Below are 14,257 nucleotides of genomic sequence, written 5' to 3' on the forward strand. Positions count from 1 at the left end.
AAGGACACTCTAGGGAACGTGTGACCGATGGGGCAGTGACCACCGTGTCTATAAAGCAGTAGTAAGGAAACTCTAGGGAGCGTGTGACCGATGGGGCAGTGACCACCGTGTCTATAAAGCAGTAGTAAGGACACTCTAGGGAGCGTGTGACTGATGGGGCAGTGACCACCGTGTTTATAAAGCAGTAGTAAGGAAACTCTAGGGAGCGTGTGACTGATGGGGCAGTGACCACTGTGTCTATAAAGCAGTAGTAAGGAAACTCTAGGGAGCGTGTGACCGATGGGGCAGTGACCACCGTGTCTATAAAGCAGTAGTAAGGACACTCTAGGGAGCGTGTGACTGATGGGGCAGTGACCACCGTGTCTATAATGCAGTAGTAAGGAAACTCTAGGGAACGTGTGACTGATGGGGCAGTGATCACCGTGTCTATAAAGCAGTAGTAAGGAAACTCTAGGGAACGTGTGACTGATGGGGCAGTGACCACCGTGTCTATAAAGCAGTAGTAAGGAAACTCTAGGGAACGTGTGACTGATGGGGCAGTGACCACTGTGTCTATAAAGCAGTAGTAAGGAAACTCTAGGGAACGTGTGACTGATGGGGCAGTGATCACCGTGTCTATAAAGCAGTAGTAAGGAAACTCTAGGGAACGTGTGACTGATGGGGCAGTGACCACTGTGTCTATAAAGCAGTAGTAAGGAAACTCTAGGGAGCGTGTGACTGATGGGGCAGTGACCACCGTGTCTATAAAGCAGTAGTAAGGAAACTCTAGGGAGCGTGTGACTGATGGGGCAGTAACCACCGTGTCTATAAAGCAGTAGTAAGGAAACTCTAGGGAGCGTGTGACTGATGGGGCAGTGACCACCGTGTCTATAAAGCAGTAGTAAGGAAACTCTAGGGAGCGTGTGACTGATGGGGCAGTGACCACCGTGTCTATAAAGCAGTAGTAAGGAAACTCTAGGGAGCGTGTGACCGATGGGGCAGTGACCACTGTGTCTATAAAGCAGTAGTAAGGAAACTCTAGGGAGCGTGTGACCGATGGGGCAGTGACCACTGTGTCTATAAAGCAGTAGTAAGGAAACTCTAGGGAACGTGTGACTGATGGGGCAGTGACCACCGTGTCTATAAAGCAGTAGTAAGGAAACTCTAGGGAGCGTGTGACCGATGGGGCAGTGACCACTGTGTCTATAAAGCAGTAGTAAGGAAACTCTAGGGAACGTGTGACTGATGGGGCAGTGACCACTGTGTCTATAAAGCAGTAGTAAGGACACTCTAGGGAACGTGTGACTGATGGGGCAGTGACCACCGTGTCTATAAAGCAGTAGTAAGGAAACTCTAGGGAGCGTGTGACTGATGGGGCAGTGACCACTGTGTCTATAAAGCAGTAGTAAGGAAACTCTAGGGAACGTGTGACCGATGGGGCAGTGACCACCGTGTCTATAAAGCAGTAGTAAGGAAACTCTAGGGAGCGTGTGACCGATGGGGCAGTGACCACCGTGTCTATAAAGCAGTAGTAAGGAAACTCTAGGGAGCGTGTGACCGATGGGGCAGTGACCACTGTGTCTATAAAGCAGTAGTAAGGAAACTCTAGGGAACGTGTGACTGATGGGGCAGTGACCACCGTGTCTATAAAGCAGTAGTAAGGAAACTCTAGGGAGCGTGTGACCGATGGGGCAGTGACCACTGTGTCTATAAAGCAGTAGTAAGGAAACTCTAGGGAGCGTGTGACTGATGGGGCAGTGACCACCGTGTCTATAAAGCAGTAGTAAGGAAACTCTAGGGAGCGTGTGACTGATGGGGCAGTGACCACTGTGTCTATAAAGCAGTAGTAAGGACACTCTAGGGAACGTGTGACCGATGGGGCAGTGACCACCGTGTCTATAAAGCAGTAGTAAGGAAACTCTAGGGAGCGTGTGACCGATGGGGCAGTGACCACTGTGTCTATAAAGCAGTAGTAAGGACACTCTAGGGAACGTGTGACCGATGGGGCAGTGACCACCGTGTCTATAAAGCAGTAGTAAGGAAACTCTAGGGAGCGTGTGACCGATGGGGCAGTGACCACTGTGTCTATAAAGCAGTAGTAAGGAAACTCTAGGGAGCGTGTGACTGATGGGGCAGTGACCACCGTGTCTATAAAGCAGTAGTAAGGAAACTCTAGGGAGCGTGTGACTGATGGGGCAGTGACCACTGTGTCTATAAAGCAGTAGTAAGGACACTCTAGGGAACGTGTGACCGATGGGGCAGTGACCACCGTGTCTATAAAGCAGTAGTAAGGAAACTCTAGGGAGCGTGTGACCGATGGGGCAGTGACCACTGTGTCTATAAAGCAGTAGTAAGGACACTCTAGGGAACGTGTGACCGATGGGGCAGTGACCACCGTGTCTATAAAGCAGTAGTAAGGAAACTCTAGGGAGCGTGTGACCGATGGGGCAGTGACCACTGTGTCTATAAAGCAGTAGTAAGGAAACTCTAGGGAACGTGTGACTGATGGGGCAGTGACCACCGTGTCTATAAAGCAGTAGTAAGAAAACTCTAGGGAGCGTGTGACCGATGGGGCAGTGACCACTGTGTCTATAAAGCAGTAGTAAGGAAACTCTAGGGAGCGTGTGACTGATGGGGCAGTGACCACCGTGTCTATAAAGCAGTAGTAAGGAAACTCTAGGGAGCGTGTGACTGATGGGGCAGTGACCACTGTGTCTATAAAGCAGTAGTAAGGACACTCTAGGGAACGTGTGACCGATGGGGCAGTGACCACCGTGTCTATAAAGCAGTAGTAAGGAAACTCTAGGGAGCGTGTGACCGATGGGGCAGTGACCACTGTGTCTATAAAGCAGTAGTAAGGAAACTCTAGGGAGCGTGTGACTGATGGGGCAGTGACCACCGTGTCTATAAAGCAGTAGTAAGGAAACTCTAGGGAGCGTGTGACCGATGGGGCAGTGACCACTGTGTCTATAAAGCAGTAGTAAGGAAACTCTAGGGAGCGTGTGACCGATGGGGCAGTGACCACTGTGTCTATAAAGCAGTAGTAAGGAAACTCTAGGGAGCGTGTGACTGATGGGGCAGTGACCACCGTGTCTATAAAGCAGTAGTAAGGAAACTCTAGGGAACGTGTGACCGATGGGGCAGTGACCACCGTGTCTATAAAGCAGTAGTAAGGAAACTCTAGGGAGCGTGTGACCGATGGGGCAGTGACCACTGTGTCTATAAAGCAGTAGTAAGGAAACTCTAGGGAGCGTGTGACTGATGGGGCAGTGACCACCGTGTCTATAAAGCAGTAGTAAGGAAACTCTAGGGAGCGTGTGACTGATGGGGCAGTGACCACTGTGTCTATAAAGCAGTAGTAAGGACACTCTAGGGAACGTGTGACCGATGGGGCAGTGACCACCGTGTCTATAAAGCAGTAGTAAGGAAACTCTAGGGAGCGTGTGACCGATGGGGCAGTGACCACTGTGTCTATAAAGCAGTAGTAAGGACACTCTAGGGAACGTGTGACCGATGGGGCAGTGACCACCGTGTCTATAAAGCAGTAGTAAGGAAACTCTAGGGAGCGTGTGACTGATGGGGCAGTGACCACTGTGTCTATAAAGCAGTAGTAAGGAAACTCTAGGGAGCGTGTGACTGATGGGGCAGTGACCACCGTGTCTATAAAGCAGTAGTAAGGAAACTCTAGGGAACGTGTGACTGATGGGGCAGTGACCACTGTGTCTATAAAGCAGTAGTAAGGAAACTCTAGGGAGCGTGTGACTGATGGGGCAGTGACCACCGTGTCTATAATGCAGTAGTAAGGACACTCTAGGGAACGTGTGACCGATGGGGCAGTGACCACCGTGTCTATAAAGCAGTAGTAAGGAAACTCTAGGGAACGTGTGACTGATGGGGCAGTAACCACCGTGTCTATAAAGCAGTAGTAAGGAAACTCTAGGGAGCGTGTGACTGATGGGGCAGTGACCACCGTGTCTATAAAGCAGTAGTAAGGAAACTGTAGGGAGCGTGTGACTGATGGGGCAGTGACCACCGTGTCTATAATGCAGTAGTAAGGACACTCTAGGGAACGTGTGACCGATGGGGCAGTGACCACCGTGTCTATAAAGCAGTAGTAAGGAAACTCTAGGGAGCGTGTGACCGATGGGGCAGTGACCACCGTGTCTATAAAGCAGTAGTAAGGACACTCTAGGGAGCGTGTGACTGATGGGGCAGTGACCACCGTGTTTATAAAGCAGTAGTAAGGAAACTCTAGGGAACGTGTGACTGATGGGGCAGTGACCACTGTGTCTATAAAGCAGTAGTAAGGAAACTCTAGGGAGCGTGTGACCGATGGGGCAGTGACCACCGTGTCTATAAAGCAGTAGTAAGGACACTCTAGGGAGCGTGTGACTGATGGGGCAGTGACCACCGTGTCTATAATGCAGTAGTAAGGAAACTCTAGGGAACGTGTGACTGATGGGGCAGTGATCACCGTGTCTATAAAGCAGTAGTAAGGAAACTCTAGGGAACGTGTGACTGATGGGGCAGTGACCACTGTGTCTATAAAGCAGTAGTAAGGAAACTCTAGGGAACGTGTGACTGATGGGGCAGTGATCACCGTGTCTATAAAGCAGTAGTAAGGAAACTCTAGGGAGCGTGTGACTGATGGGGCAGTGACCACCGTGTCTATAAAGCAGTAGTAAGGAAACTCTAGGGAACGTGTGACTGATGGGGCAGTGACCACTGTGTCTATAAAGCAGTAGTAAGGAAACTCTAGGGAACGTGTGACTGATGGGGCAGTGATCACCGTGTCTATAAAGCAGTAGTAAGGAAACTCTAGGGAACGTGTGACTGATGGGGCAGTGACCACTGTGTCTATAAAGCAGTAGTAAGGACACTCTAGGGAACGTGTGACCGATGGGGCAGTGACCACCGTGTCTATAAAGCAGTAGTAAGGAAACTCTAGGGAACGTGTGACTGATGGGGCAGTAACCACCGTGTCTATAAAGCAGTAGTAAGGAAACTCTAGGGAGCGTGTGACTGATGGGGCAGTGACCACCGTGTCTATAAAGCAGTAGTAAGGAAACTGTAGGGAGCGTGTGACTGATGGGGCAGTGACCACCGTGTCTATAATGCAGTAGTAAGGACACTCTAGGGAACGTGTGACCGATGGGGCAGTGACCACCGTGTCTATAAAGCAGTAGTAAGGAAACTCTAGGGAGCGTGTGACCGATGGGGCAGTGACCACCGTGTCTATAAAGCAGTAGTAAGGACACTCTAGGGAGCGTGTGACTGATGGGGCAGTGACCACCGTGTTTATAAAGCAGTAGTAAGGAAACTCTAGGGAGCGTGTGACTGATGGGGCAGTGACCACTGTGTCTATAAAGCAGTAGTAAGGAAACTCTAGGGAGCGTGTGACCGATGGGGCAGTGACCACCGTGTCTATAAAGCAGTAGTAAGGACACTCTAGGGAGCGTGTGACTGATGGGGCAGTGACCACCGTGTCTATAATGCAGTAGTAAGGAAACTCTAGGGAACGTGTGACTGATGGGGCAGTGATCACCGTGTCTATAAAGCAGTAGTAAGGAAACTCTAGGGAACGTGTGACTGATGGGGCAGTGACCACTGTGTCTATAAAGCAGTAGTAAGGAAACTCTAGGGAACGTGTGACTGATGGGGCAGTGATCACCGTGTCTATAAAGCAGTAGTAAGGAAACTCTAGGGAGCGTGTGACTGATGGGGCAGTGACCACCGTGTCTATAAAGCAGTAGTAAGGAAACTCTAGGGAACGTGTGACTGATGGGGCAGTGACCACTGTGTCTATAAAGCAGTAGTAAGGAAACTCTAGGGAACGTGTGACTGATGGGGCAGTGATCACCGTGTCTATAAAGCAGTAGTAAGGAAACTCTAGGGAACGTGTGACTGATGGGGCAGTGACCACTGTGTCTATAAAGCAGTAGTAAGGAAACTCTAGGGAACGTGTGACCGATGGGGCAGTGACCACTGTGTCTATAAAGCAGTAGTAAGGAAACTCTAGGGAGCGTGTGACTGATGGGGCAGTGACCACCGTGTCTATAATGCAGTAGTAAGGAAACTCTAGGGAGCGTGTGACCGATGGGGCAGTGACCACTGTGTCTATAAAGCAGTAGTAAGGACACTCTAGGGAACGTGTGACTGATGGGGCAGTGACCACTGTATCTATAATGCAGTAGTAAGGAAACTCTAGGGAGCGTGTGACTGATGGGGCAGTGACCACCGTGTCTATAATGCAGTAGTAAGGAAACTCTAGGGAGCGTGTGACTGATGGGGCAGTGACCACTGTGTCTATAAAGCAGTAGTAAGGACACTCTAGGGAGCGTGTGACTGATGGGGCAGTGACCACTGTGTCTATAAAGCAGTAGTAAGGACACTCTAGGGAGCGTGTGACTGATGGGGCAGTGACCACTGTGTCTATAAAGCAGTAGTAAGGAAACTCTAGGGAGCGTGTGACTGATGGGGCAGTGACCACCGTGTCTATAATGCAGTAGTAAGGACACTCTAGGGAACGTGTGACTGATGGGGCAGTGACCACCGTGTTTATAAAGCAGTAGTAAGGAAACTCTAGGGAACGTGTGACCGATGGGGCAGTGACCACCGTGTCTATAAAGCAGTAGTAAGGAAACTCTAGGGAGCGTGTGACTGATGGGGCAGTGACCACTGTGTCTATAAAGCAGTAGTAAGGACACTCTAGGGAACGTGTGACTGATGGGGCAGTGACCACTGTGTCTATAAAGCAGTAGTAAGGAAACTCTAGGGAGCGTGTGACTGATGGGGCAGTGACCACTGTGTCTATAAAGCAGTAGTAAGGAAACTCTAGGGAGCGTGTGACTGATGGGGCAGTGACCACTGTGTCTATAAAGCAGTAGTAAGGAAACTCTAGGGAGCGTGTGACTGATGGGGCAGTGACCACTGTGTCTATAAAGCAGTAGTAAGGACACTCTAGGGAACGTGTGACTGATGGGGCAGTGACCACTGTGTCTATAAAGCAGTAGTAAGGAAACTCTAGGGAGCGTGTGACTGATGGGGCAGTGACCACTGTGTCTATAAAGCAGTAGTAAGGAAACTCTAGGGAGCGTGTGACTGATGGGGCAGTGACCACCGTGTCTATAATGCAGTAGTAAGGAAACTCTAGGGAGCGTGTGACTGATGGGGCAGTGACCACTGTGTCTATAAAGCAGTAGTAAGGAAACTCTAGGGAGCGTGTGACTGATGGGGCAGTGACCACCGTGTCTATAATGCAGTAGTAAGGAAACTCTAGGGAGCGTGTGACTGATGGGGCAGTGACCACTGTGTCTATAAAGCAGTAGTAAGGAAACTCTAGGGAACGTGTGACTGATGGGGCAGTGACCACCGTGTCTATAATGCAGTAGTAAGGACACTCTAGGGAACGTGTGACTGATGGGGCAGTGACCACTGTGTCTATAAAGCAGTAGTAAGGAAACTCTAGGGAGCGTGTGACTGATGGGGCAGTGACCACCGTGTCTATAATGCAGTAGTAAGGAAACTCTAGGGAGCGTGTGACTGATGGGGCAGTAACCACCGTGTCTATAAAGCAGTAGTAAGGACACTCTAGGGAACGTGTGACCGATGGGGCAGTGACCACCGTGTCTATAAAGCAGTAGTAAGGAAACTCTAGGGAGCGTGTGACCGATGGGGCAGTGACCACCGTGTCTATAAAGCAGTAGTAAGGAAACTCTAGGGAACGTGTGACTGATGGGGCAGTGACCACCGTGTCTATAATGCAGTAGTAAGGAAACTCTAGGGAACGTGTGACCGATGGGGCAGTGATCACCGTGTCTATAAAGCAGTAGTAAGGAAACTCTAGGGAACGTGTGACTGATGGGGCAGTGACCACCGTGTCTATAAAGCAGTAGTAAGGAAACTCTAGGGAACGTGTGACTGATGGGGCAGTGACCACCGTGTCTATAAAGCAGTAGTAAGGAAACTCTAGGGAACGTGTGACCGATGGGGCAGTGATCACCGTGTCTATAAAGCAGTAGTAAGGAAACTCTAGGGAACGTGTGACTGATGGGGCAGTGACCACCGTGTCTATAAAGCAGTAGTAAGGAAACTCTAGGGAACGTGTGACCGATGGGGCAGTGACCACTGTGTCTATAAAGCAGTAGTAAGGAAACTCTAGGGAGCGTGTGACTGATGGGGCAGTGACCACCGTGTCTATAAAGCAGTAGTGAGGACACTCTAGGGAGCGTGTGACCGATGGGGCAGTGACCACTGTGTCTATAAAGCAGTAGTAAGGACACTCTAGGGAACGTGTGACCGATGGGGCAGTGACCACCGTGTCTATAAAGCAGTAGTAAGGAAACTCTAGGGAGCGTGTGACTGATGGGGCAGTGACCACTGTGTCTATAAAGCAGTAGTAAGGACACTCTAGGGAACGTGTGACCGATGGGGCAGTGACCACCGTGTCTATAAAGCAGTAGTAAGGAAACTCTAGGGAGCGTGTGACTGATGGGGCAGTGACCACCGTGTCTATAAAGCAGTAGTAAGGAAACTCTAGGGAGCGTGTGACCGATGGGGCAGTGACCACTGTGTCTATAAAGCAGTAGTAAGGAAACTCTAGGGAGCGTGTGACCGATGGGGCAGTGACCACTGTGTCTATAAAGCAGTAGTAAGGAAACTCTAGGGAACGTGTGACTGATGGGGCAGTGACCACCGTGTCTATAAAGCAGTAGTAAGGAAACTCTAGGGAGCGTGTGACCGATGGGGCAGTGACCACTGTGTCTATAAAGCAGTAGTAAGGAAACTCTAGGGAACGTGTGACTGATGGGGCAGTGACCACTGTGTCTATAAAGCAGTAGTAAGGACACTCTAGGGAACGTGTGACTGATGGGGCAGTGACCACCGTGTCTATAAAGCAGTAGTAAGGAAACTCTAGGGAGCGTGTGACTGATGGGGCAGTGACCACTGTGTCTATAAAGCAGTAGTAAGGAAACTCTAGGGAACGTGTGACCGATGGGGCAGTGACCACCGTGTCTATAAAGCAGTAGTAAGGAAACTCTAGGGAGCGTGTGACCGATGGGGCAGTGACCACCGTGTCTATAAAGCAGTAGTAAGGAAACTCTAGGGAGCGTGTGACCGATGGGGCAGTGACCACTGTGTCTATAAAGCAGTAGTAAGGAAACTCTAGGGAACGTGTGACTGATGGGGCAGTGACCACCGTGTCTATAAAGCAGTAGTAAGGAAACTCTAGGGAGCGTGTGACCGATGGGGCAGTGACCACTGTGTCTATAAAGCAGTAGTAAGGAAACTCTAGGGAGCGTGTGACTGATGGGGCAGTGACCACCGTGTCTATAAAGCAGTAGTAAGGAAACTCTAGGGAGCGTGTGACTGATGGGGCAGTGACCACCGTGTCTATAATGCAGTAGTAAGGAAACTCTAGGGAACGTGTGACCGATGGGGCAGTGACCACTGTGTCTATAAAGCAGTAGTAAGGAAACTCTAGGGAACGTGTGACTGATGGGGCAGTGATCACTGTGTCTATAAAGCAGTAGTAAGGAAACTCTAGGGAACGTGTGACCGATGGGGCAGTGACCACTGTGTCTATAAAGCAGTAGTAAGGAAACTCTAGGGAACGTGTGACTGATGGGGCAGTGATCACTGTGTCTATAAAGCAGTAGTAAGGAAACTCTAGGGAACGTGTGACCGATGGGGCAGTGACCACTGTGTCTATAAAGCAGTAGTAAGGAAACTCTAGGGAACGTGTGACCGATGGGGCAGTGACCACTGTGTCTATAAAGCAGTAGTAAGGAAACTCTAGGGAACGTGTGACTGATGGGGCAGTGATCACTGTGTCTATAAAGCAGTAGTAAGGAAACTCTAGGGAACGTGTGACCGATGGGGCAGTGACCACTGTGTCTATAAAGCAGTAGTAAGGAAACTCTAGGGAGCGTGTGACTGATGGGGCAGTGACCACCGTGTCTATAAAGCAGTAGTAAGGAAACTCTAGGGAACGTGTGACTGATGGGGCAGTGATCACTGTGTCTATAAAGCAGTAGTAAGGAAACTCTAGGGAACGTGTGACCGATGGGGCAGTGACCACTGTGTCTATAAAGCAGTAGTAAGGAAACTCTAGGGAACGTGTGACTGATGGGGCAGTGATCACTGTGTCTATAAAGCAGTAGTAAGGAAACTCTAGGGAACGTGTGACCGATGGGGCAGTGACCACTGTGTCTATAAAGCAGTAGTAAGGAAACTCTAGGGAACGTGTGACTGATGGGGCAGTGATCACTGTGTCTATAAAGCAGTAGTAAGGAAACTCTAGGGAACGTGTGACCGATGGGGCAGTGACCACTGTGTCTATAAAGCAGTAGTAAGGAAACTCTAGGGAACGTGTGACCGATGGGGCAGTGACCACTGTGTCTATAAAGCAGTAGTAAGGAAACTCTAGGGAACGTGTGACCGATGGGGCAGTGACCACTGTGTCTATAAAGCAGTAGTAAGGAAACTCTAGGGAACGTGTGACCGATGGGGCAGTGACCACTGTGTCTATAAAGCAGTAGTAAGGAAACTCTAGGGAACGTGTGACCGATGGGGCAGTGACCACTGTGTCTATAAAGCAGTAGTAAGGAAACTCTAGGGAACGTGTGACTGATGGGGCAGTGATCACTGTGTCTATAAAGCAGTAGTAAGGAAACTCTAGGGAACGTGTGACCGATGGGGCAGTGACCACCGTGTCTATAAAGCAGTAGTGAGGACACTCTAGGGAGCGTGTGACCGATGGGGCAGTGACCACCGTGTCTATAAAGCAGTAGTAAGGAAACTCTAGGGAGCGTGTGACCGATGGGGCAGTGACCACCGTGTCTATAAAGCAGTAGTAAGGAAACTCTAGGGAACGTGTGACTGATGGGGCAGTGACCACCGTGTCTATAAAGCAGTAGTTCTTGTGAAGCACCTGAAGGGTTAATAAACTTCTGGAATGTGGTTTTGAGCACTTTGAGGGGTGCAGTTTTTAGAATGGTGTCACTTTTGGGTATCTTCTGTCATATAGACCCCTCACAGGCACTTCAAATATGAGGTGGTCCATAAAAAAAGGGTTTGAAAATTTTATGTAAAAATGAGAAATCGCTGGTCAGATTTTGACCCTTATAACTTCCTAACAAAAAAATGTTTAAAAAATGATTCTGATGTAAAGTAGAAATGTGGGAAATGTGATTTATTAACTCTTTTCTGTGACCGAACTCTTATGTAAGGGCATAGAAATGAAAAGTTTGGAAAATTGCAAAATATAGACACAATCTACACACAGAGATGTACAGACATGTATAGATACGGATACTGTATACACAATGTACACACACGTGTATAGAAACACACACTGCAGACACCATGTACACACAGAGATGCACACACTGTATATACACATATGTATAGATACGGACACTGTATACACAATGTACACACACGTGTATAGAAACACACACTGCAGACACCATGTACACACAGAGATGCACACACTGTATATACACATATGTATAGATACGGACACTGTATACACAATGTACACACACAGATGTATTGGTACACACATGTATAGATACGGACACTGTATACACACAGACGTATTGGTGGACACTGTATGCACAATGTACACACACACAATGTATACACATGCATAGATCCGGACGCTGTGTGACTCTGCTCTCTGATCTCCACTGTCAGGAATCCAGGAGGACCTTTGCCCGCTGGGTGTGACAGTGATTGCACACATCACCTGGCACGCTGCTCCCCGGTGACAGACGTCTGTCAGACACAGACATGGATAGTACACAGGGACTGATGGAGAGCTACCAGGCTGCAGCATCGGGGTACAGAGTGCCCCCTTATGGCTGGAGGATCTGCTTGGCACACGAGTTTCAGGAGAAGAGGAAACCCTTCCAGTTGGAGCATGTGTCTGCCACTAAGAAGCTGGCTCATATCCCAATGGGTGTCCGGTAAGCAGCTTTCCACTACATCATCTCTGCTGTGTATATATGGTCTGTTTCCGTGTATAATCTCTGTTTACCCGCTGAGATAACATATTGGAGCACCACAGATAACATGTATGTTACATATCACAGATCATAACCAGCTATACACAGAGATCTGCTCTTTATCCTGTGTAGTCAGCTTCTTACACATAATGGCGTTCTCTATGTCGCGTGTATAACACATAGCGTTACATGTCCTGGCACACTCCATACATGGCACAGATAACATGTATATTACACATAATGGTGTTCTCTGTTGTGTGTATAACACATAGTGTTACGTGTCCTGGCACACTCCATACATGGCACAGATAACATGTATATTACACATAATGGTGTTCTCTGTTGTGTGTATAACACATAGTGTTACGTGTCCTGGCACACTCCATACATGGCACAGATAACATGTATATTACACATAATGGCGTTCTCTGTTGTGTGTATAACACATAGTGTTACATGTCCTGGCACACTCCATACATGGCACAGATAACATGTATATTACACATAATGGCGTTCTCTGTCGTGTGTATAACACATAGTGTTACATGTCCTGGCACACTCCATACATGGCACAGATAACATGTATATTACACATAATGGTGTTCTCTGTAGTGTGTATAACACATAGTGTTACATGTCCTGGCACACTCCATACATGGCACAGATAACATGTATATTACACATAATGGTGTTCTCTGTAGTGTGTATAACACATAGTGTTACATGTCCTGGCACACTCCATACATGGCACAGATAACATGTATATTACACATAATGGTGTTCTCTGTTGTGTGTATAACACACAGTGTTACATGTCCTGGCACACTCCATACATGGCACAGATAACATGTATATTACACATAATGGCGTTCTCTGTTGTGTGTATAACACATAGTGTTACGTGTCCTGGCACACTCCATACATGGCACAGATAACATGTATATTACACATAATGGTGTTCTCTGTTGTGTGTATAACACATAGTGTTACGTGTCCTGGCACACTCCATACATGGCACAGATAACATGTATATTACACATAATGGCGTTCTCTGTTGTGTGTATAACACATAGTGTTACATGTCCTGGCACACTCCATACATGGCACAGATAACATGTATATTACACATAATGGTGTTCTCTGTCGTGTGTATAACACATAGTGTTACATGTCCTGGCACACTCCATACATGGCACAGATAACATGTATATTACACATAATGGCGTTCTCTGTTGTGTGTATAACATATAGTGTTACGTGTCCTGGCACACTCCATACATGGCACAGATAACATGTATATTACACATAATGGCGTTCTCTGTCGTGTGTATAACACATAGTGTTACATGTCCTGGCACACTCCATACATGGCACAGATAACATGTATATTACACATAATGGCGTTCTCTGTCGTGTGTATAACACATAGTGTTACATGTCCTGGCACACTCCATACATGGCACAGATAACATGTATATTACACATAATGGCGTTCTCTGTCGTGTGTATAACACATAGTGTTACATGTCCTGGCACACTCCATACATGGCACAGATAACATGTATATTACACATAATGGCGTTCTCTGTCGTGTGTATAACACATAGTGTTACATGTCCTGGCACACTCCATACATGGCACAGATAACATGTATATTACACATAATGGCGTTCTCTGTTGTGTGTATAACACATAGTGTTACATGTCCTGGCACACTCCATACATGGCACAGATAACATGTATATTACACATAATGGCATTCTCTGTTGTGTGTATAACACATAGTGTTACATGTCCTGGCACACTCCATACATGGCACAGATAACATGTATATTACACATAATGGCGTTCTCTGTTGTGTGTATAACACATAGTGTTACATGTCCTGGCACACTCCATACATGGCACAGATAACATGTATATTACACATAATGGCGTTCTCTGTTGTGTGTATAACACATAGTGTTACATGTCCTGGCACACTCCATACATGGCACAGATAACATGTATATTACACATAATGGTGTTCTCTGTTGTGTGTATAACACACAGTGTTACATGTCCTGGCACACTCCATACATGGCACAGATAACATGTATATTACACATAATGGCGTTCTCTGTTGTGTGTATAACACATAGTGTTACATGTCCTGGCACACTCCATACATGGCACAGATAACATGTATATTACACATAATGGCGTTCTCTGTTGTGTGTATAACACATAGTGTTACGTGTCCTGGCACACTCCATACATGGCACAGA

At 47.8% G+C, this 14,257-nt stretch overlaps 1 protein-coding gene across 4 annotated transcripts in view; it reads left to right on the plus strand.

The window, feature by feature from the left end:
* GBA2 (glucosylceramidase beta 2) overlaps nucleotides 1-14,257 on the plus strand; it is a 233,437-nt gene that overhangs the window by 42,515 nt on the left and 176,665 nt on the right. For 3 of the 4 annotated variants that reach the window (XM_073562476.1, XM_073562478.1, XM_073562479.1), the window contains exon 3: nucleotides 11,680-11,951. The exons of the other annotated variant lie outside the window; for it this stretch is intronic. In XM_073562476.1, the coding sequence (XP_073418577.1) occupies nucleotides 11,776-11,951 (176 nt within the window). In that variant the 5' untranslated portion in view covers nucleotides 11,680-11,775. The remainder of the gene's footprint in view (nucleotides 1-11,679; nucleotides 11,952-14,257) is intronic. 4 annotated transcript variants of the gene reach the window in all.

Source organism: Dendrobates tinctorius, unplaced genomic scaffold, assembly GCF_039654945.1.
Source record: "Dendrobates tinctorius isolate UK_male_01 unplaced genomic scaffold, ASM3965494v1 ptg000353l, whole genome shotgun sequence".
NCBI classification, from domain to species: Eukaryota; Metazoa; Chordata; class Amphibia; order Anura; family Dendrobatidae; genus Dendrobates; species Dendrobates tinctorius.